This window comes from Ahaetulla prasina, chromosome 1 (assembly GCF_028640845.1).
Source record: "Ahaetulla prasina isolate Xishuangbanna chromosome 1, ASM2864084v1, whole genome shotgun sequence".
In the NCBI taxonomy this organism is placed as follows: domain Eukaryota; kingdom Metazoa; phylum Chordata; class Lepidosauria; order Squamata; family Colubridae; genus Ahaetulla; species Ahaetulla prasina.
This window is the reverse complement of record NC_080539.1, coordinates 207,498,907-207,520,584: the sequence shown is the minus strand read 5'-3', so window position 1 is coordinate 207,520,584 and position 21,678 is coordinate 207,498,907. Positions and strand designations below refer to the sequence as shown.

The 21,678-nt window shown below is 39.3% G+C and overlaps 1 protein-coding gene across 4 annotated transcripts in view; it reads right to left on the bottom strand.

Moving 5' to 3' along the window:
* The window catches only part of CALCRL (calcitonin receptor like receptor), a 91,511-nt gene that overhangs the window by 31,111 nt on the left and 38,722 nt on the right, over nt 1-21,678 (bottom strand). For all 4 annotated transcript variants that reach the window (XM_058189125.1, XM_058189144.1, XM_058189132.1 and 1 more), the window contains exons 2-4: nt 8,865-8,946; nt 5,139-5,307; nt 1,881-1,991 (exon numbers count right to left, since the gene is read on the bottom strand). In XM_058189125.1, the coding sequence (XP_058045108.1) occupies nt 1,881-1,991; nt 5,139-5,307; nt 8,865-8,918 (334 nt within the window). In that variant the 5' untranslated portion in view covers nt 8,919-8,946. The remainder of the gene's footprint in view (nt 1-1,880; nt 1,992-5,138; nt 5,308-8,864; nt 8,947-21,678) is intronic.

The window sequence follows — 21,678 nt, the reverse complement described above, 5'->3', positions numbered from 1 at the left end:
TTTCAGCAGTTTCAATGATCTGCTAAACAGCAAAAATCTAATCTAGTGGACCAATGGATATTTCTTGCATATGCAAATCTCATATTAAAAACTTAGTACTTTTCAATAAATATTTGTAGGTCTTAAACTATCTCTATTCATTTTCTCATATTTGCTAAACATTCAGCCAAGGAGCACACATTTATTTGGTTTGGGTCTAGTCATGTTTTTGGGCCAGTTAACTTGACCTGTTCCTTCCTTTTCCTATGTCACAGATTTTTACTCCCTATATATTTATTAATTATATTAATTATGAAATCCATATTCTTCCTTCAATGTACAGTATTAATGTTCACTGAAAATCATCTACCTAAAAACATATGAATTCTTAACCAACACTTCTTTAATATCTTCCCAAACATTTTTCATATGTGCGTGTACCTAAATAACCAAGAGGATATTATACTGTACATTTTTGTATTACTCTCCGCTTAGCTATTAACCATTTGCAAAGGTTTCATTTTTTTAATACATTCTTTAAAACTTCCATCATATAGTGGTCTTACTATATTCAGAATTCAATTCAGAAGTCCATATTCCTACAAAAGATTCCTACAAAACTCACTTTATCATACTTCTCTTAAGTCAATAAACTTTTTCTCGGTTTTTATCAGTTTCAGTGATCTGCTAAACAGCAAAAATCTAATCTAGCCCACCAATTGGCAGAAAGCCTTACTGAATTCTTCAATTTTTTCTTGTTATCACTTTCTGAATCCTTTCAATCAAAATTCTATCAAACACCTTCTCAGGGATGCTTAACAAATTAACCCTTCTTTAGTATTTTATCTTACACTTGCTGTCTAACCCACAGCTTGATGATTAGGATTTTCTAGGTAGTGATGTCAAATTGATTAGTCTTTGTATTTCCTGGGTCTTCTCCCCCCCCCTTATTAAAACACTGGAAGAATGATAGTTCTTGTCTAGTTTTCAGACATTCGCTCTACACTCCACTGAGTCAGCAGTTCAGAGATCACATCAACCCTGTGATGGGCCTCAGCACTTGAATTCATTCAATGCAACCAGATGTTTTCTCAACACATCCTTGCCTATTTTAATCTGCACTCCTCTTCCATCCCCTAAATCCATAAATCACCAAAGATTTATGTTCTTTAACTTTGTAGCAATAAAATATGCATTTAAACAGGTTTAAATGTACATAATTAAATGATGGATTATAATCTCTCCTTAATAGCAAAATAAGCAATTCGTTAATTGCTTGAAATACTCTGCTTAAAATGTCTGACTTCGTAATTGAGCTCTGAACTTAGATGAAGCGAGACAACAAGCCACAAGTTGCAAATCTATCTATGGATATTTGTTCTGCACATGCAAACGCCAAAGTATTTCAAGAGATTTGGAACAGTTTGATTTTCCTAATTATTTGAGACATCTTCGGTCAAACGTCCATCTGAAACATAAATCTGATGGTACTTCAAAATACAAAGAAGACAAGGTCTCAAATCTATAATGTTGTTCTTGCATACACAACATATGACCTATCACGTTGGGCACAGTCTAGTAGCCAAGTGCGAAAACAATCCTGGAGTCTGATTAAATTCCTATCTTTGCTTCCTGCCTGGAACTTTTCTCTCCAGAACTTGACTGTCCAGTCAACATTTAATGGGCCACAGTATAATTTCTGTAGGCCTGACATGTGACACATGATACCAAGTGTATCCGAAGTAATAAGAATCCTGTACTAGAAAGAGCTTGCTTTCAAATTATTTAAACATTTGTCATGAAGTTGAATTTGCATAATTCTACCCAAATTCTCAGCACTCAGAAAATATTTTTACTGGTTCTCTCTAGTAGACATACAGTACTGAAGTCTTAATCCTTACCTGACGGGTCAAAGTCCTGAAAGTAGTCTGGACAGTTTTGTTCTACAGTTTTTCCTGCCGCGGTACTATCCCAGCATAACCAACCATCCCACGTTCTGTTGCAATGTGGACCTACAAAGTGAAGAGGCATCATTTGAAGCATTTCGTCCTAATTTACCAGGGCTGGGTACATTTTTTTCTGTGCACATACACAAAATCCTTTCCTTGCAAAGAAGCAAACAATTGGATCCAATCCAAACTCCGTATGATTGACATATGCAGTATTTGCTTCCAAAGAGGCTTCCATACAAGCTTTGGTTGTATAACCCCTTCCTACCAAGAGAAAAAACACCATCCATTATTCTTGCATTGGGCTCTTCCTAGTAACTTGTTCGATGTTTACATCTTTCTAAGCTTTGCCATTTTGAGTTCTAAAACCATCATCTAAATCTTGACTACCATCATCTAAATCTTTACTATTAAAAATACTGCGCTTGAGCAAAAAACAACAGAAAGGTTTAACAATGTTCACTATCATGCTTGCTTACCCTGTAATTGTTACTCTACAATTTTGCAAGCATCTTGCTTGGAAGCACAACTGTTTTCCAGTAAATTTCCCCAAACAAAATAAACCAACTGAAGCAGGGGAAGGGAAGCAAATCCGTCTCACCCTCCCAACCTCTGAACATTTCCTTTGCATGCTGAAATCAGTGTTTCACCTTCTGAATTTGTGCAGGTTTCTTAGCTGCAGATATCACTAATGCCAAGGGTGCTATTCAGAGGGTTCTGACAGGTTCTGGAGAACTGGTAGCAGAAAATTTCAGTAGTTCGGAGAACTGGCAAATACCACCTCTGGCTGGCCCCAGAGTGGGGTGGGAATGGGGATTTTGCAATTTCCTTCTCCCAGGAGTGGGGAGGGATTGGGGATTTTGCAGTATCCTTCCCCTGCCACCCCCAAAAAGCCACTCCCATAGAACTGGTAGTAAAAAAAAATGAATTCCACCATTGATTACAACATGTATTACTTTTATTGGAAACTCACATCCAAGCCTAATCCTGAGAGGGGGGAGGGAAGCTTCTAAATATTTTTGTCTGAAACCTGGCAGATTCCACCTGGTTACCAGAGATCACATGAAAAAGCAGCTGGGTGATATTGTGCCAGTCCCAGTTTCTCAGGCCAAGTCATTTCATAGGGTTGTTGTTAAGGGCTGGGAAGTGGCTCAACAGGCTAATGCAGCCTGTTATTAACACACAGCTGCCTGCAATTACAATTACTGCAGGCTCGAGTCCCACCAGGCCCAAGGTTGACTCAGCCTTCCATCCTTTATAAGGTAGGTAAAATGAGGACCCAGATTGTTGGGGGGGCAATAAGCTGACTTTGTATATAAATATACAAATAGAATAAGACTATTGCCTTACACAATGTAAGCCGCCCTGAGTCTTCGGAGAAGGGCGGGATATAAATTCAAATTTAAAAAAAGGGGGGGGGAAATAGGAGGAGGAAGGAGTATTAGATGTATTGGCTGCCTTGAGTTATTTACAAACATAGAATAAACCAACCAACCAACCAACCAACCAATCTGTAGTAGTCATCCATTGCATGGAAATCCCATTTCTAAATGAAGTTGCATAATTTTATTCTGAGACTGGAAGGTTTTGAACTGGTCCAAGCAAATCAGTCCAAGTAAATCTCCCTACTTTCAAAACCACCAAACTGGGGTCAGAATGTTTTCTTAAAAAAAAAATCATTTGCAGAAGAAATTCTGTACAGTATTTATTTTTTTTGTTTCTCTAGTACCCTAGGATTTATACTGATGGTATTTTTGAACTTTATTCTGGGGAGGTGATAGAAAGAGCTGTGGCTGCCCATTGTTGCTGTGTTTGCTTGCACACCTCTCCATCTGCTTAAGGCAGTGGTTCTCAACCTTTATAGTGCTGCGACCCCTTTAATATAATTCCCCACGATGTGGCGACCCCAACCATAAAATTATTTTCGTTTTGAATTTATCGCGCCTGAAGCCGTATTGGCTAGCGATCTGAACTGCTTGCGATTGCCTTGAGGACGGAGGCATTAAAGCGGAGACTCCTCCCCTATTAAGTTTATAGCGCCTGAAGCCAGATTAGGCTAGCGATTGGGAGTGATTGCAGCTGGCTTGAGAGGGAGACATCGGAGCAAAGATTTTCTCTCTTTTTTAGTTCATCACGCCTGAAGCCGAATTCGGCTAGCGATTTGAAGAGCCTACAGCTGGCTTGTGGAGTCAACCATTGGAGCGCGATTCTTCGACTTGCAAGTATACTTTCCATATTTCCGATGGTCTTAGGCGACCCCTGGCAAATCGTCATTCGACCCCCAACAGGGTCCCGACCCACAGGTTGAGAACCGCTGGTTTAAGGCCTCTCTTGCTGCCTGCCTTAAATAGCAGTTGTGAAATGAGTTTGTTTAGGATGTTTCTCTTGAAATTTAGGAAGTATAAGAAGGGAAGCTAAAAACGGTAGGAGCCATTATTTATTCTGATACTCTTGCTTCCATCTCTTGCCCATTTTGTATATATATACTGCAAATCTCCTGATTTTTACTAAAAGTCCTCCTCCCCATTTTAAAAAGCCCTTTCTTTTGCTAAAACAATGAGAATGGTTTAAAAATATTCAAGGTTTGTTGTACATTAATAATTTGACTTCTGCAGTGTAATTAAAGCTGCTCTTTATTACAACACTGAGTAAGATTTTCATTCACCTTACCTCTTTTCATAACAGATAAATTACAATTATTTATCTTTGCCTATCAAAAACTATAGTATCTCGGCAGCAAAATATTTTTCAACAAACATCACTATTCATTAACTTATCTTTAGTATATTGATTCCTTTTCACAACTCCAAAGCCAGAGTTACATGCAAAAGATAAACCAACAAACCAAATAGTTGTTGCAGTTATTATCACATTCAAAATAAATAAACTTGAGATTCAATTAAATTAAACAGTGTTAAATAAGAATACCCTGGAGTGCCTTACTGAAAAATTTATTGGAACATATAAGAGTTTCCAGTGCTTTCTGTAAAGCACTTTAAAAGATCGAATCTGCTCCTTTAGACAGGAAAAAAAACAGAATCGAAAACTGTTATACTTTCAAGTATTAAATTATTTCCAAGGAGGATGCAATAAACACAGTATTAGTAAGTAAAAACCATTTTTAAATTATATTTGCATGAATTAACAGATGGAATGCTTTAGTTAGGGAAAATAACTTAAGATCAAAATATGTTGATATACATTGCTTACCTTCAAATTCTTCAGTAGTTTGCATAATTTTCTGATAACATTCAAACTGTGCTGTCATGATTTTATTATTCGTTACACCTAGTATTGTTTGATGGTCTGTATGGTTCTTAGTTCCCATTTCACTGGACCAATTTCCTTCTTTTTCATCTGGAACAGCTGTGACAAAAGCCTGGAGAGATAAAGAGAAAAACTAGATTGTCACAGTTGCCAAAATAATTGCAAACATTGCACAGAGTGTTAATTGAATTGGATAAATTAATGCAAACCATTTTGAAGTATGTAAAAAGGTGCACATGAAGGAATTGGGCAGAAGAGTGTTAAAGAAGTTCACAATTTTTAATACACATTATTTTGTGAATCTATTATCTTGATGTTCCCCCGTTTCCCCCAAAATAAGACATCCCCTGATAATAAGCCCAATCGAGCTTTTGAGCACATGGCAATAAAGCTAAGCGCTTATTTCAGAGTTAAAAAAAATATAAGACAGGGTTTTATTTTTGGGAAAACACGGTACCTGAAAAAAAATTCCTCTGAATGTCTCTTTAAAGATACGGTCTCAATCTCTCCCTCTTTCTTTCTCTCTTAACAAAAATATCTCCATGTATAACTGTCCAAAATGTGTTGAGTTTCTGGCACCTCAGCATAATTTTGTAAATGACTCAAATCAGCTATGTTAGCATTAAAGGAAGCTTCCAAAGGATTGTGAGAATGGAGCTTGTTTTCACAGTGCTTCAAAAGCCTCATTCTCCAAACTGTGCAATTTTGAGAAGGTAGCTTTTGAAAGATCATGAGAAAGGAGGCTGCTTGGAGATTGGCATGACGTGGTGTCAGCAAGAAGGTCACCCTTCACATAGTCTGGATCCCTACCACCAAGGCATTTTACTCCCCTTACCCGGAACTCTTTCCACTTATTGATCCACGAGACTGCTTAATGACTGCATCCAGGACTGCGGAAATCACTGATCATTGAGTGAAATGGGCATGTGACATCTTGCTTAATGACCGCTTCACTCAGCAACCAATATTCCGCTTCACTCAACAACCAATATTCCAGTCCCAATTGTGGTTGTAAGTCGAGGACTACACTACCTCTATGATTGATATGTACACTCTTTTGTAGCGTATTTAATAATTACAACCTTTTGTAATAAATTTGTTCTTTTCACTTCTGTGTTCCACTTGACCTGTAAATCATCCTGCTGACACCATTGCCGCTTTAAGATTCCCTGTGCACAAATATTCTGATATTGTTATTTTGCCATTCAGAGTGGTTTTCCGCTACCTCTGCAAAAGCCTGACAAGTTTCGGAAAGGCAGTTATGATACCTTTTCACAAACAATAAAACTCCAGTTTTTGCCTTGGCTAACATCCTGACTGGAGAAGTTTCCCAATGAACAATGAATATCTTGACTTTGACTATCTGTAGCAGGGGAAATGTAGGCATTATTTTGCATTTTGCAAATTTAACATTAAATCTTTTTATCAATATAGCTTTAGTAAAAGTATCGAGATTTATATTATTTAAACATATCTGCTTATCTTAGCTCTGACACCTGGAGTTGCGGTCTCCAACTACGAATCCTAAATTCCTTTCAGTTGAGACAGCTGAAAGGAAAAACTGCTGTTATTTCCTGCAAAGGTTTTCTATTGCATTTGTTTCCATCTTTTCTTCTGCCAGCCAAACAAACTGCTACTGGTTATAAGAAAAGACCCAGAGAGTTCAAATGCCACAGATTGTCCAGCACATGTGGTCATATGATTGTGATTTTTTACAATCTTCCCTGCTGGCTTCTGAAAAGCAAAAGTCAACAGGGAAACTGGCAGAAAGTCAGAAGTTATGATTACGTGAGGTCCTGACTTAATTATCCACAGGATTCTTGCTTTTTATTTTTTTTTATTTACATTTATATCCTGCCCTTCTCCAAAGACTCAGGGCGGCTTACAGTGTGTAAGGCAATAGTCTCATTCTATTTGTATATTTACAAAGTCAACTTATTGCCCCCCCCAACAATCTGGGTCCTCATTTTACCTACCTTATAAAGGATGGAAGGCTGAGTCAACCTCGGGCCGGGCTTGAACCTGCAGTAATTGCAGGCTGCTGTGTTCTAATAACAGGCTTCTTACCAGCCTGAGCTACCACGGCCCTGGTTAACAATGGTAACTGGGGATTGCTGGAAATGCTATTGCTAAATGGTGTGGTCACATGATGTCATGTGCAACCACACTGCTTAGTGATGGAAATTCCAGTCTCAATTGCCATTATTAAGTGAAGACTACCTGTACTGGCAGAATTCAGAAATAATAAACCATAGTATGATTTATATGTTTTTAGTTTAGCATGAAATATCAAAGCAACCACCGTGGTTTGTAACCCATAATTAATGGCACAGTATGTCATGGAAACCCAGTCAACTGGGTATTATTTAATAAAACATGGTTAAAACATAGAATAGCAAGATGCCTATATAATGGGGCTCCTGGAATGCAAGACAAGCAAGTGGAAACATGTATGTCATCATTATCATCACAACATAATGTTGTGTGTCAAATGTCAAGTAATATAATTGGGACCTTGGAATGATAACATTATTGCATATGTGCTCTCAGGTACAACTCTAAGAGCAATGTTTGTTAGTGTTACAGACGTTGTTGATCTATACTGTGTCTCATTAAATTAGAATTCTACAGATATGCTTAGCTATAACCCCCAAAATTCTCATCCAGAAGTCTTTGAGTGATATCCCATCTGGAAGGCACCAGGTTGAGAAAGGCTGATAACAAGTAGATCTTCAAAATTGACTTGTTTCAAGCAGACGTCTTCCTCAAGAAGCCAAAACTGAGACTATCCACACAAAGGACATGTGCTATACAACGTAATTTGTGATGTGTTTGATATTCTGATCATAACCACTGGGTGCCATGGTGGCATAGTGGTTAGAATGCAGTATTGCAGCCTAACTCACTGCTCACTGCCAGGAGTTCGATCCTGACTGGCTCAAGACTGACTCAGGCTTCCATCCTTCTGAGGTCGATAAAAGGAGGACCCAGATTGTTGGGGATAATATGTTGACTCTGTAAACCATTTAGAGAGGGTTGTAAAAAACAATGAAGCAGTATATAAGTCTAAGGGCTATTTGTATTGCTACCTTGGATCTCTCCAGTTACCTCCTGCTAGATTTGTAGCTAAGGCGGTTGACCAAAGGATCCATTATATTGAACAAACTGGGGTATCCTGCAAAGATAATGTATATACCTGAATGTTGATACTTTGTATTTTACACATATGTATTTTATTACTGTATTTTTCTTACTGTATTTTCCAGGATAAAATACGAAGTATTTTATCCTGGAATTATCCCATATTTTATTTTTGTTTTTTATTAAATATCATCATAATAGCAATAGCACTTAGACTTATATACCACTTCACAGGGCTTTAGAGTCCTCTCTAAGTGGTTTACAGAGTCAGCATATTGGCCCTAACAATCTGAATCCTTATTTTACCAACTTCAGAAGAAGGGAAGGCTGAGTCAACCTGTAGCCTGGTGAGGATCAAAGAGAATCAAACTCCTGCATTCTAACCACTGCACCACCACTAATCAATCAATAAGCTATCTATCCAGCTACCTAGCTAACAGCAAGCAAAATTTAAGAGAAACTTCCATTCTTGTATACACACTATTATATAAACATCTGCAGATGTGCATGTAGAGGGAACAGACTCACCAATGTCAGAGCTAAGAGAGGCAGCAGATGTACAGTCCAACCAGCTTCCATCATTAAATGTAGCTTTACACTTCAGCAAAAACTGTAGGTGAAAAAAACCCAAAACAAACTATAAACATCTTAAAGTGTTATGGTTATGATCCTAAACCAGTGATGGCTAATCTTTTTGCCATTGCGTGCCAGGAGGGAGGATGGGAGGAATCGCACATGTGAGTGCCCACACCCATAATTCTATGTGCCCCACCCCCATGCATGTGCACATGACCCCCCCACTTCCCCTGCGATGGCCTGGTAGGCCCATTTTTCTCTCTCACCTGGCTCCAGAGTCTTTCTAGGAGTCTGGGAAGAGAGAAAATGGCCTTCCCCACCCACCTGGACATCCTCTGGAGGCCGAAAACAGCCCATTTGCCAACTTCTGGTGGGACCGGAAGTTGGCAAATGGGCTGTTTTCGGCCTCCGGAGGACCTCCAGGGGTGGGGGTGGGGAAGGCGTTTTCACCCTCCCCAGACTCCTAGAGAGGTTCTGGAGCCAGGTGACAGAAAAATGGGCCTTCTCCCCTCCAAGGCTCTCCAAAGGCAGGAAACAGCCTGTTTCCCTACTTCTGGTGGGCCCAGAAGGCCCGAAAATCAGCTGGCCAGCGCGTGCATGTGCGCCTGTGCGCCGAGTTTGCCATCACAGTCCTAAACTCATTCACCAGAGAAATATCCCATTGAATGTAATCTGGCTTACCCCTCAGCAGTCATCTATAAAATTACTATATGACTCAGCTCTCAGTGGGAGGGCTAAAGTTTGCACTTAACTTTCCCACTTCAGCCAGTGAAACTTAAAAGCATCCAATGTTGGTTGAGTTCCTGAGTGTTTAGTGTTTATTAAACCAAATTAAAATAACAGTAGCAAACTGCAGAAGATACGTCATTTTGTCTTTACCCTCAGGGAAAACAAATCAACCGAAAAAGACTGGCCAATTTGTCTGTGTTGTTTCCTTTTGTTTGGGAAGCTTGAGAAAAAATGGAAATAAGAAAGATGGGTCAATAAAGGGGAGGTCTCAATGCTCCTGTAATATGGCCTCTGAAATCATAATGTCAGAATATTCCAATATGACAACTCAGCTCTAGTTTTGATCATCATTTCTCACACTCCCACCAATGTTGGCTATGGGAATTTGCAGAAGTTTGTATCCACATTAAATTTACTTCAATTACTGTAACTAGTAAAAAAGATGAAGGCACACATAAAAAGGGTAGGGAAAAAAAGTCAGAAGAGAACAATTTTTGAAACTGCTACATAATGTATCCGTTGGGAGTGTTTCTTATTTTTTCTTTTATTCATAATAAACAGTATGAAATAAGAAAGCAGTTCAGGGAAATTCTATCAATAGATGCCTAGTTCCCTTTACATTTCTCTTAAAGCCTAGGAAACAAGGATAATCCAACCCAATATAACATCTTGATTCATATTTTGTTAGCTAGTATTTTGTTCTACTTCCAACCATCTACGTAGAGGCAATTATTGTAAACACAGCTCTTTTATATATGAAGAAATTTGCACTTAGGAATTGTTCTTTAGAGAGTTAAATACTGTTGACATTCATTAATCTTATAGTTCAGAAACAATTAACACAATAATTAAATATAATTAACAATGAAAAAAGGAAAAACAGTGACACAGTCTCTATCAATTAAGTGATAGTGACAATAGTCTCCATTTAATTGGATAGCAAGTTGCTATTCTCTATCACAAAAAATGTTGATGTCCTCATTCATTCTTCTACTTTTAATATATTGTGCTGGCATGTGCTGACTGAGGAATTCTGGGAGTTGAAATCCACAAGTCATAAAGTTGCCAAGGTTGGAGACGCTTGGTGTACAGTATTTCTTCTCATTCAAGTCTCCCATGTTTGTCTTTACAGTCTATATAATGCATCTTCATAAAATCACTTTTACCCCCTCTTTCTTTCTATTTATTCTATTTATTCTTCCCCAGTATTCTACAATATTACCATGTTCCATATTCAATCATTCATAATGGATATGATCTCCAGCAATGTTGATTTTCCCCATTCATTTGAAAAGAATTTTCTCCTCTGCTACCTGTGGCTTTGATGTTTTCTGTTTAACGTCAGACTTGAAATGGCTTGATCTGACCCAGCACATTATACATTCTATCTATCTTTTATGGTTAAAATTTTAAATGAGTATGAAATTGCACGAAAGTATCTTTGCCTTGTTTATCTCAGGTAAAAGTGGAAAAACTAATTTATTTATTTTTGTATTCAACAGATTTACATAGATGCCTCTGTACCAAAGGAACTTGGGGTGGCAAAGATAAAAGATAAAAATAGAAACAAATTATAACAACAGTGATGATAGAGCTGTTTTCCTGTGTTCCATTTATTTGTATCCCTATTTGACTGATCCTTGAAAGGATACCAGTCAGAATAGAACACTTAGTAAGTAAGATTCATCAAGGCACTTCCTTCCTTCCTTTGATCACTCAAAATAGGAAGAAATATTACCAACAACAATATGGTGATTATATTAGCACAATTTTTATATGCCACATTGATAACTGGTAATACAAAAATATCCCTGCACTGTGTAAATACCTACATATGTTTAAACTCATGTAGCATTTTCTCATGTATTCCATTAATCTTTAGATTTCTTTTCGCCAACAGTCATGACCTGTATGAGATTTATGTCAATAAACAAACAGTTGACTCCCTGGATATGCTTTCTTTTCTTTTCTTTTCTCAAACAGACAAGATAATTCATAACAGAATAGAGATGAAGTAATTTTGGTATGATTTGGTAAACGTCCTATGCATTGATTACTTAATCTTAATAGCAATAGCACTTAGACTTATATACCACTTCACAGTGCTTTTACAGTCCTCTCTAAGCTGTTTACAGAGTCAGCCTATTGCCCCCAACAATCTGGGTTCTCATTTTTACCCACCTCGGAAAAATGGAAGGCTGAGTCAGCCTTGAGCCTGGTGAGATTCGATCTGCCAAACTGCTGTACTGCAGTACTGCACTCTAACCACTGTGCCACTGCAGCTCTATAAATAGAATTTATAGAGTAAATTCTAGTTCTAAATAGTAAATAGAGTTTACTACCCAATAAATGTGCAACAATATTAATTTTATTTTCTGTCTAATATCCTTAACCAACTATCACAAAACTCTGACCTTTTAATAAATGAATTTATATTTTTCTAAAACCAATTACACACCTATTATATAATCATGACAAGAAGCTTGAATGATGCTTAGGGGCAAATGTTAATTGTAAAAATACTTGAGTATTTCTTTGATACAAATTGGGTTTTTTCCTCAAAGTTAGCAAATTGCTAATGCTACTCAAAACATTAGAAAACACTTCATCATCTCCATTTCATTCCATTGAAATGTACTTTGAAATCTTATAAGTAGGGTTTTCTTTAACTTTGCTAATCTTTGTTGAGTTCTCAGAAATCTTAGCAACTCACAACAATAAAACCAATAAATAAAACAATCATAGCAAAAACAGAGGAACAATAAAACAAAAAACCCTGCATTACAGTTATCCTCTTTGGGATGCCCACCACAGGCTTAGCTGCTCTCCTTTCATAACATCTGCCTATACAATCCTATCCTAGCATTATTCACAATCCTGTTGAGATTTTTCCACTTCGCTGAAGAACCTGCTGTGCTTTGTTGGCTGACTATCTGAAAATACAATCTTAGATGTGCTCACAGTGCTAATGCTAATAGCAGAACTTGTTGTGGTCCGCCAGCAGCCTGCAGAGCTGGCAGCGGAGTCGGATAGTGAGGAGGCTGGGGAAGACAATAGGCCAGTCCTGGAGTCAGGGGAAGGCCCGGACGAGGGCTTTGCGTCGGAGGCAGAGATGGAGCCAGGGCCATCTGGGAACGATGCGCAAACTCTGGAGCCTCCAGAGGCAGACAGCAGAGATGCAGAGGAACAGGAGGAGCCTGTTCCTAGTGCACACATGCAAAGAGCTGCCAGAAGGCAAGAGCAGCTAAAGCAAAAAGGACGACTCGGAAATAAGGCCAGGAGATGATTGGCCCCTCCCATGAGGCTTAAAAGAGCAGCAATGGCTCTTGGGCTCTTTGTAGGAAAGCAACGTTGCTAAATCTGTTTACAGTCAGCGTCTCTTGTTTCTGAACTTCGTGGGGTTTTGCCAAGAAAGGCCTTTGGCAGGGTGCCAAAGAAGATAAAGGTTTGTGATAAGCCAAATGACTTTTTCTGAGGGACTTGTTTTGGAATTAATTTGGACTAAGATGGGAATGAAGTAATTCCCAGCTGTTATAATAAAATAGGTTTGTTTAAGACTAATTATGTCTTGTAATGCCTAATTGAGCCTAGGTCACAACAGAGCTCTAGAAAAAAAACTCCACTTTCTCTTCAGTTCTGACTCTGAAAGATGGATATGAACAACGTGGGATATAGTATGATGCCTTGCTACCAACTGGTGATAATGTAAGTTATCACCTATCCCAGTGCTGGCGAACCTTTTCAGCATACAGTGTGTGTGCTGAAAACTGGAAGAGCAGCCGCCCGGAGCACATGCGCACGCTGGGAAGATGATCTTCTGGTTTCCAGCATGCGCATCGTCCACCTGGTCTTCCAGTTCCTGATGTGCATGCACGCGCAAAGATCAGCTGGCTGGTGCACATGCATGAGCTGGAAACCGGAAGATCATCTTCCTGGCACTTGCATGCGCACCGGGCAGCTGCTCTTCCAGTTTCCAGTGCTCCTGCATAAGTGAAGACCAGCTGGCCAGCGCACTGCAACCTGGAAGAGCAAAAGGGAATGGCTCACGTGCCCACAGTAATGGCTCTGTGTGCCACTTACAGCATGCCTGCCATAGGTTCACCATCAGGGACCTATCCTATGGAAATATCTTACATCTGTAATATAATTTAGGTGGAGGTGTGCAAAGACCTTCTTGTCAACTGCTTTACAAGTTACACATCACTCCTGACTGGGGAGGAGGAATTATTCAGGAGAGGTAAGGGGGATGGGAAGAACATCCAGGAATAATAGTTTTAGTTGTACTTCAGTAAGCACACAATAAAATCATTATTTTGCAAGGTGCACCAAGTCTTTTGTTTTGGTTTTAACTCTATGTTAGCCACCCAGAATTGCAATTTGTGAGCTGGTAGCCGCACAGGTTCACTAAACAAATATCTCAAATGCTTCAACTACAAGGAAAAGAGAGTTTTTCTAAAAAAGGGATCTTCAGTGTTCAGCCAACAAGTGCCGAGACTTTGTAGCCAGTAAATAAATCTGCTACTTATTTGCATATTTTAAAGTTCTGAGTGTAAAGTGTGTGTATGTATGTGTGTGTGTGTGCATTTTACACATGCAACCAATAAATCTTTCACACAGTAATACTATACTGACATCATTTACTAATAAGCTAAATGGATTCTGTGACACCAATTCCTACAGTGGTACTTCATTTGATTCATTGAAGTTAAAGCTGCCTCCAGCTGATGAGAATACTTCCAAAATAGTAGGGCCGTGATGGCGAACCTATGGCACACGTGCCACAGGTGGCACGCGTAGCCATATCAGTGGGCACGTGAGCTCAGCTCACGTGCGCGCCGGCCAGCTGATTTTCAGACCTTCTGGGAAGTAGAGAAACAGGCTGTTTTCTGCTTCCGCAGGGCCTCAGGGGGTGGTGGGGAAGTCCTGTTTTTCTCTCTCACCTGGCTCCAGAGCCTCTCTAGGAGACTGGGGACTGGGGAGGGTGAAAATGGCCTTCCCCATCCACCCCCGGAGGTCATCTGGAGGCCAAAAATGACCCATTTGCCAACTTCCGGATGCCAGAAACAGGCAAACGGGCTGTTTCTGGCATCCGGAGGACCTCCGGGGGAGTGGGGAAGACTGTTTTCGCCCTCCCCAGACTCCTAGAAAAGCTCTGGAGTGAGGTGAGAGAGAAAAAAGGGCCTACCGGGTTATTGTGTGCCAGGAGCAGGAGGAGTGGGGAGGATCATGCACGCATGCACGGGGCGCATAGAATTATGGGTGTGGACACCCATGCGCATGACCCCCCGCCCCTGCTCCTGGCACTTGATGGCAAAAAGATTAGCCATCACTGTACTGGATGGGGAGAAACAGGCTCAAGCTCAATCCCGCCAAGACAGAGTGGCTGTGGATGCCGGCATCCCGGTACAGTCAGCTAAATCCGCGGCTGACCATCGGTGGCGAGTCATTGGCCCCGATGGAGAGGGTCCGCAACTTAGGCGTCCTCCTGGATGAACGGCTGTCTCTAGAAGATCATTTGACGGCCGTCTCCAGGAGAGCGTTCTACCAGGTTCGCCTGGTACGCCAGTTGTGCCCCTTTCTGGACCGGAATGCCCTATGCACGGTCACTCACGCACTCGTGACGTCTCGCCTGGATTACTGCAATGCTCTCTACATGGGGCTCCCCTTGAAGGGCATCCGGAGGCTACAGTTAGTCCAGAATGCGGCTGCGCGGGTGATAGATGGAGCCCCTCGTGGCTCCCGCATAACACCCATCCTGCGCAGACTGCACTGGCTACCTGTGGCCTTCCGGGTGCGCTTCAAGGTTTTGGTGACCACCTTTAAAGCGCTCCATGGCATTGGGCCGGGTTATTTACGGGACCGCCTACTGCTATCGAATACCTCTCACCGACCCGTGCACTCTCATAGAGAGGGTCTCCTCAGGGTGCCGTCAGCGAGGCAATGTCGTCTGGCGACGCCCAGGGGAAGGGCCTTCTCTGTGGGGGCTCCCACCCTCTGGAACGAACTACCCCCCGGACTTTGTCAGCTTCCGGACCTTCGGACCTTCCGCCGCGGGCTTAAAACATACTTATTTAATTGTGCAGGACTGAGCTAGATTTTAAACTTATGGGTTTTAATTGGGTTTTATTTTTATATTTTAATTAACGGGCTATTAGAATAAGTTTTTTAATTACTTTTATATTGTATTTATATGTTTTTAAAGTGCCTGTGAACCGCCCTGAGTCCTTCGGGAGATAGGGCGGTATATAAATATGATTAAATAAATAAATAAATAAAATAAATAAATACTAGGGGATGAGGAAATGCAGTAAAAGTAGGGCACTGTAGAAATAGTATTACAAGTAAGACAATGGTGAAACAGCTAGCATAGGCAAAAATAATGGACAGCACAGTAGAGCAATTCTCTACTCTCTTGTTGGGCATCTAAGGATCCAAAAACATATGCTTCTGATTCTGAGTATAGTTTGTGATGTCCAAAGTAGGAATTCTTTTTAACTAAGATTTATCTGACTAAGGAATAACAGCTGACTGTGGTTAGCTGGAAAATAATAACAGCAGCCTCCTATTAGAACTTATAATGTGAGTGAATCATACAATTTGAATTTGCAATTTGACAATTCAATAGAATTCAAACTTGTGATTCAAAGCCTTTAAACCTGCAGTTTGTATAATAAAACCAAAGATTCAACTCAATAACAGCATATGCATGCATATTCAAAAGAACAACTGTCTCTGCATCTATTTGAAGTTATTTAATGACTCCTTGTGATGTAGAATCACCTTTGGATTAGGTCAATATCCAGTCTCCATAATGGGTATCTATATTCCAAGTTTCATTCTGTAGTAGTCAACCAAGAATTTCCAGCTTTTGGGGAGCAGACAGCAATGTTTGGCCTTTGGATAGTATGGCAAGAGTCAAATTCCAAAAAGTAGGAAGGGCCAGTCCAAACTTAAGTAAGTGTGGGGGAGAGAGGAGGGGAGAGAGAGGAAGTGAGAGAGAGTGAGGATAGAAAGGAGGGAGAGAGTGATAGGGAGGGAGGGGAGAGGGGAGAGGGGAGAGAGAGGAGAGAAGGAGGGGAGAGGGATGGAGGGATGGAGAGGGAAGGAAGAGAGAGAGGGGGAGAGGGATGGAGAGAGAGAGGGAGGGGGAGAGAGGGGGAGGGACAGAGAGGGAGGGGAGAGAGAGAGGGAGGGAGGGACAGAGAGGGAGTGAGTGAATGAGAGAGGGAGTCTGTCTTTGAGTCATTTCTTGCCTGGACCAGTCTCTGCAGTTTTGTGGCAAGATTTTGGAACTGGTTTGCCATTATCTGCTTCCTAGATCTGAAAGAGAGTCTTTCAGGGCACCCATCTGGTTTCATGCCTAAGGCAGAATTAGAATTCAGAATCTCCCAGTTTCTAGCCATGTTTCTCAAACATTACGTCAAACTGGCTCCCTCATTATATTTACTTAACTGTATTTAAATAATTGGGATGCGATGGCTCAGGGGCTAGGACATTAAGCTTGTCGATCGAAAGATCGACAGCTCGGCGGTTCGAATCCCTAGTGCTGCCGTGGAACGGGGTGAGCTCCCATTACTTGTCCCAGCCTCTGCCAACCTAGCAGTTTCGAAAGCACGTAAAAATGCAAGTAGAAAAAATAGGGACCATCTTTGGTGGGAAGGTAACAGCATTCTGTGCGCCTTTGGCGTTGAGACATGCCGGCCACATGACCACAGAGACGTCTTCAGACAGCGCTGGCTCTTCAGCTTTGAAACAGAGATGAGCACCACCCCCTAGAGTCGGCAACAACTAGCACATATGTGCGAGTGGAACCTTTACCTTTACTTTTTATTTAAATAATTACTTTTAACCATTTTCAGTTCAATATAATAAAAGTTTATTTAAAACATTTTTGCTTATTTTTGTTTTTCTGCCGCAAAGAAAAGTACAATTTGGTTGCAATTTTTAAGGATTCAATTTAATTCTGGGTCCTCAGATTGTGCAACTTTGTGCTGAATGTGAGACACCCAATAAAGACTCTTAGTTTCTGAAATACTGTATGTCATGTCCTCAAGTAAAAAAGGTGTATGCATGATGTCATATTATTTGATTAAAAAATGTTCTGGTGTACATATTCAAGCATATAATATATATAGTAAAAATCACTGGACATTTGTCTTCTTTTTTAAAGAGTTCTTGGTTTTTTCTAGTTCTCCTCACTGAGTATTTTTATTTTTTTATAAATAAACAGGGTCATCTTAGCTTAAACATGGACTTTCTTTTTTTCCTTTGTCTTAGTTCACACATAAGAAATGAGTTAACGTATATTTCAAATTAGAAACAGAACTTCACAGAAAGAAAACTATTCCGTTACACATTATAGCTTTTAAACTGTGAATTCGTGTAGGATGTTGTGTTCCATTTAAAAAAGAAGGCAAAACCATTTTAGTTGTGCTAACCTTTTCAGTGAACTATTATCAACTCATGGCTGTGTTTTTTCCTGTTTTAAAAACATGTCCTCAATAGACAGTTAAAATAACTTTCTTTCCTGCATAACCTGGAGCCAAATATTTTTTTTAACCTATTTAAAACAAAGACTGGTTAAAAAAGAAATGCAGTGTCATGTCTGAGTGATTTCAAACAGTACAAAAGCACATTTCCCAAATATTCACTTTTCCTAATAGCAACACATGTGCATTACTAGACAGAATTACTGTGGGAATGAAAATAAAAAGTCAATTTGCAAAGAAAGTTACTGTCATCAGATCATCTCATTAAAAGAGTTCAGAGGTTTAAAGGATAGTAGTTAAAACTGCCTGCCGGCATAGCTAACACATTAATTCCACTTAATAAAACACTCTCCGGTTTTGCTGATAAAGAAAGTAGATAGTTTAAACATAGCTTCTTTTTCAGAAACACAATTAAAATTTATATGTAAACATCATGGGGAGTTTTATATTTTGGCATGTTTTATGGCAGTAGCCTTACAGTTCTGCTTCTTCTTTTAAAAATATACTTTTGAACCATGCAATAAATCTTGCTCTAAAACTGCAAATGATAGAGAACATATAACCTGCTCTACTTGGATTTTGTTTGCTTGAATCTATTTAACTGTCTGGATCCAGAAAATCCAGCAGAAAATAAAAGTTTTTTTAGTTACTTACAGTAACTTTCGTTTGAAGGGGATTAACTGTAATAGTCACTGGCTTCAAAATGGTGGATGCAATTGGGCAAAGATCTGCCCCTTTTTAGCATATAAATGTACCCCAATTAGGAGTCAAGCTTTAATTGCTGCAATGTGCCCACCATTTTGAAGCCGGTGGCTTTCATTGTTGATGCCATTGACTTGAGTGTAATAAGCTCAGGTCACACATCTTCTTAATAATATGAAAGATTAACTTACCTGAAAATAAAACCATTACACAGACAATCATAATGAAGAATACAACTCAGGAGGACACAAAAAATACAAAAGTAGAAAAAGTGATCTATGTTCCTATAGGAACTTGTAAGTAAATGTATCAATTTTAAATGCAATTTAATTCAATTTCTGGATAAGTCAACTAAAATTTTTTGCAAACAACAAGGCAGACATGACACTTTATCAAATTATAAGAGGTTAATGTGTATATCCAGCAGAAGCTGAGTCACTGTAGTACAGATTTCAAAGCAAGAGGGTCATGCATTCAAGATGGAAATAAATCACTGGCCTTAGAGTTTTTACAAAAGATTTACAATGCCTTTCCCATTAAGAGAAATTAGGTTTTTTTGTTTAATGAAAATAATTTTAATGCAAAAAACTGAAAAAATCTTCAGCAATTCTAAATCAACTGAAATATACATATATAAACAGATGGGCATGCTTGCACAAACACGAACACATGCCAAGATCTGCAAAAGCAAAGAATCTGGCACAACCAAAAGAATATTGTAAGGCAACTGTAAAAATCAAGTGTGAGAGCAAAGTGATAAATGCGATTAAGAATCCAGAAGAAATTGAGCTAAAGACGTTGATGCTTTTATCTTTTGCTAGCAAGAACTTGATTGTCATATAAGCCTAAATGGGCAGAAATGATTAAATATTATCATGTTGTATTTATCTTAATTGTACTCAAAACACAATCACTGGCTTGTAAGTAATGAAATTAATGCTATGTCCTTATAAATCATCCACCCGGATTGGAGTCACTAATAAAAAATAGCAACTCTGCTCTAACTCGGACTCTGTCTCTCTCTCCATCTCTTGGAGAAGGGGCATGTGATAAAACAACCTTTAATCAGCTTTCTCCAAAAGGTCATTGTGAGCAAGAATATCTTCATCTTTTGTTCACAAATGGCAGAGTAGCTTCAAGGGCTTGTCTATACTGTATATCTGAGGTGAGTTGACCTCCCATGGCTATTTGCCTATCATTTGAAGTCTATCGGGCAATGTCTTCTTGAGAATGTTGCATTTATCAACCATTTTCTATCTGGCAAGCCCAAGGCTGCATCTGCAGACCATTTTCCCTCATGGTATGATTGATGCTGAATTGCATACACCAGGGGTCTACAACCTTGACAACTTTAAGACTTGTGGACTTCAACTCCCAGAATTCCTCAGCCAGCTTTGCTGGCTGAGGTATTCTGGGAGTTGAAGTCCACAAGTCTTAAAGTTGCCAAGGTTGGAGATCCCTGGCATAAACCTTTGTTGCAAGTTTGAAAATGACCAGGGTACCTAGGCTTTTGATGGACTGGCACTCTTCCACCTGCTGTTGCTGCTTGCTGATAGTTTCTAGTATTGTGCAATTTTAAGTTGTTTATGATTTAAAATGCATGTTGTCAGAGATGTTAGCTTAATTAATCTATTCTAATCCATATTGACTAGAAACCTGTGCACACAGCTGAAAAGAATGGTTTTTCTTGACTCCTTTGTTATTGCAGTTTCAACTGTTTAAACACACTGAGTCTTTCTTTAGTTACTGCCTAGTTTAGCAAACATTTTCAGTTACAACAGTGATGCAAAAGTAACTTTGAAGGCATTTACAACCTGTCTGTAGGCAGACGAAAGTTGAAGTTAACGTTGTCAGCGTAGCTGTGGTTTCCCTTTGCGATTGCTTTGTTTGATGACCAAGTTGCTGGTCCAAATTGTGACAATTAAACAATGCCTATCTGCAGATGTCTTATCTTTCTACCAGAGTCAGAAATCAGAGGTGAAAAATGAATTCCAGCAAAAAATAAATAATTACCACAAAGAGCTTATGTAGACTTATAAATTTTCCTATTTCCATTACCCTTCGAAGTGGTACCATCAATAGCCTTAATTCTAATACTCCACTAAACTAGTATTGCATATAGCTATCCATCAATCTCATTTTAAAACCGGCCAATGAATCAAGGTGGCAAACTTACAACTAATTGTAACTTTTAACATTGAGAAGTGTTTTTATATTAAAAGTAAATTTCTTGACAGATACATTAGCATAATTGAAGCTAATGACAAGACTCTGTTGTATTGTTAGGTCCCATAACTTACCAGACTGCTATAAAGTTATTGAAAATACAGATGTCTATTTTAATTATTTGTATTTATATATGAACTAAAATTACTCCCCCCCCCACTTTTTTAACCTGCAAAGTTAACCTTTAAGTTAACTTTTAACCTTAAGCTGCCTATTTAATAGCAGGATAAATAGAGAAGACTAGAGTCAAAAGGTATTGATATATACCTTCACACAACCCCCCTTCATTTGGGAGAGAATTCAAATATATCTCCTTCAGCCAGCAAGGAAAAGAACAATGGGGCAATGAACAGACGTAGGAACTCGTAGCAAAAACATGCGTGCATGCACAGATGAGTTTTCTTCACAAGTAGGACTGCCAGTTTCAATTGTTCTTTGAAAAGCAGACAAAAGACTGTAATGAATTTGGGTCAAGCTCATATACTTAAGGTGTGGTTGTGGGAAAGTCTGAAGCATCTAAGACTTGGCACCTAAAGTCCAATTAGCATTCCCCTAAAGTATAAACAGACTACCTCCTCCCATATCCTTTCAAAGTTACTCCACCCTGTCATTCTACCTGA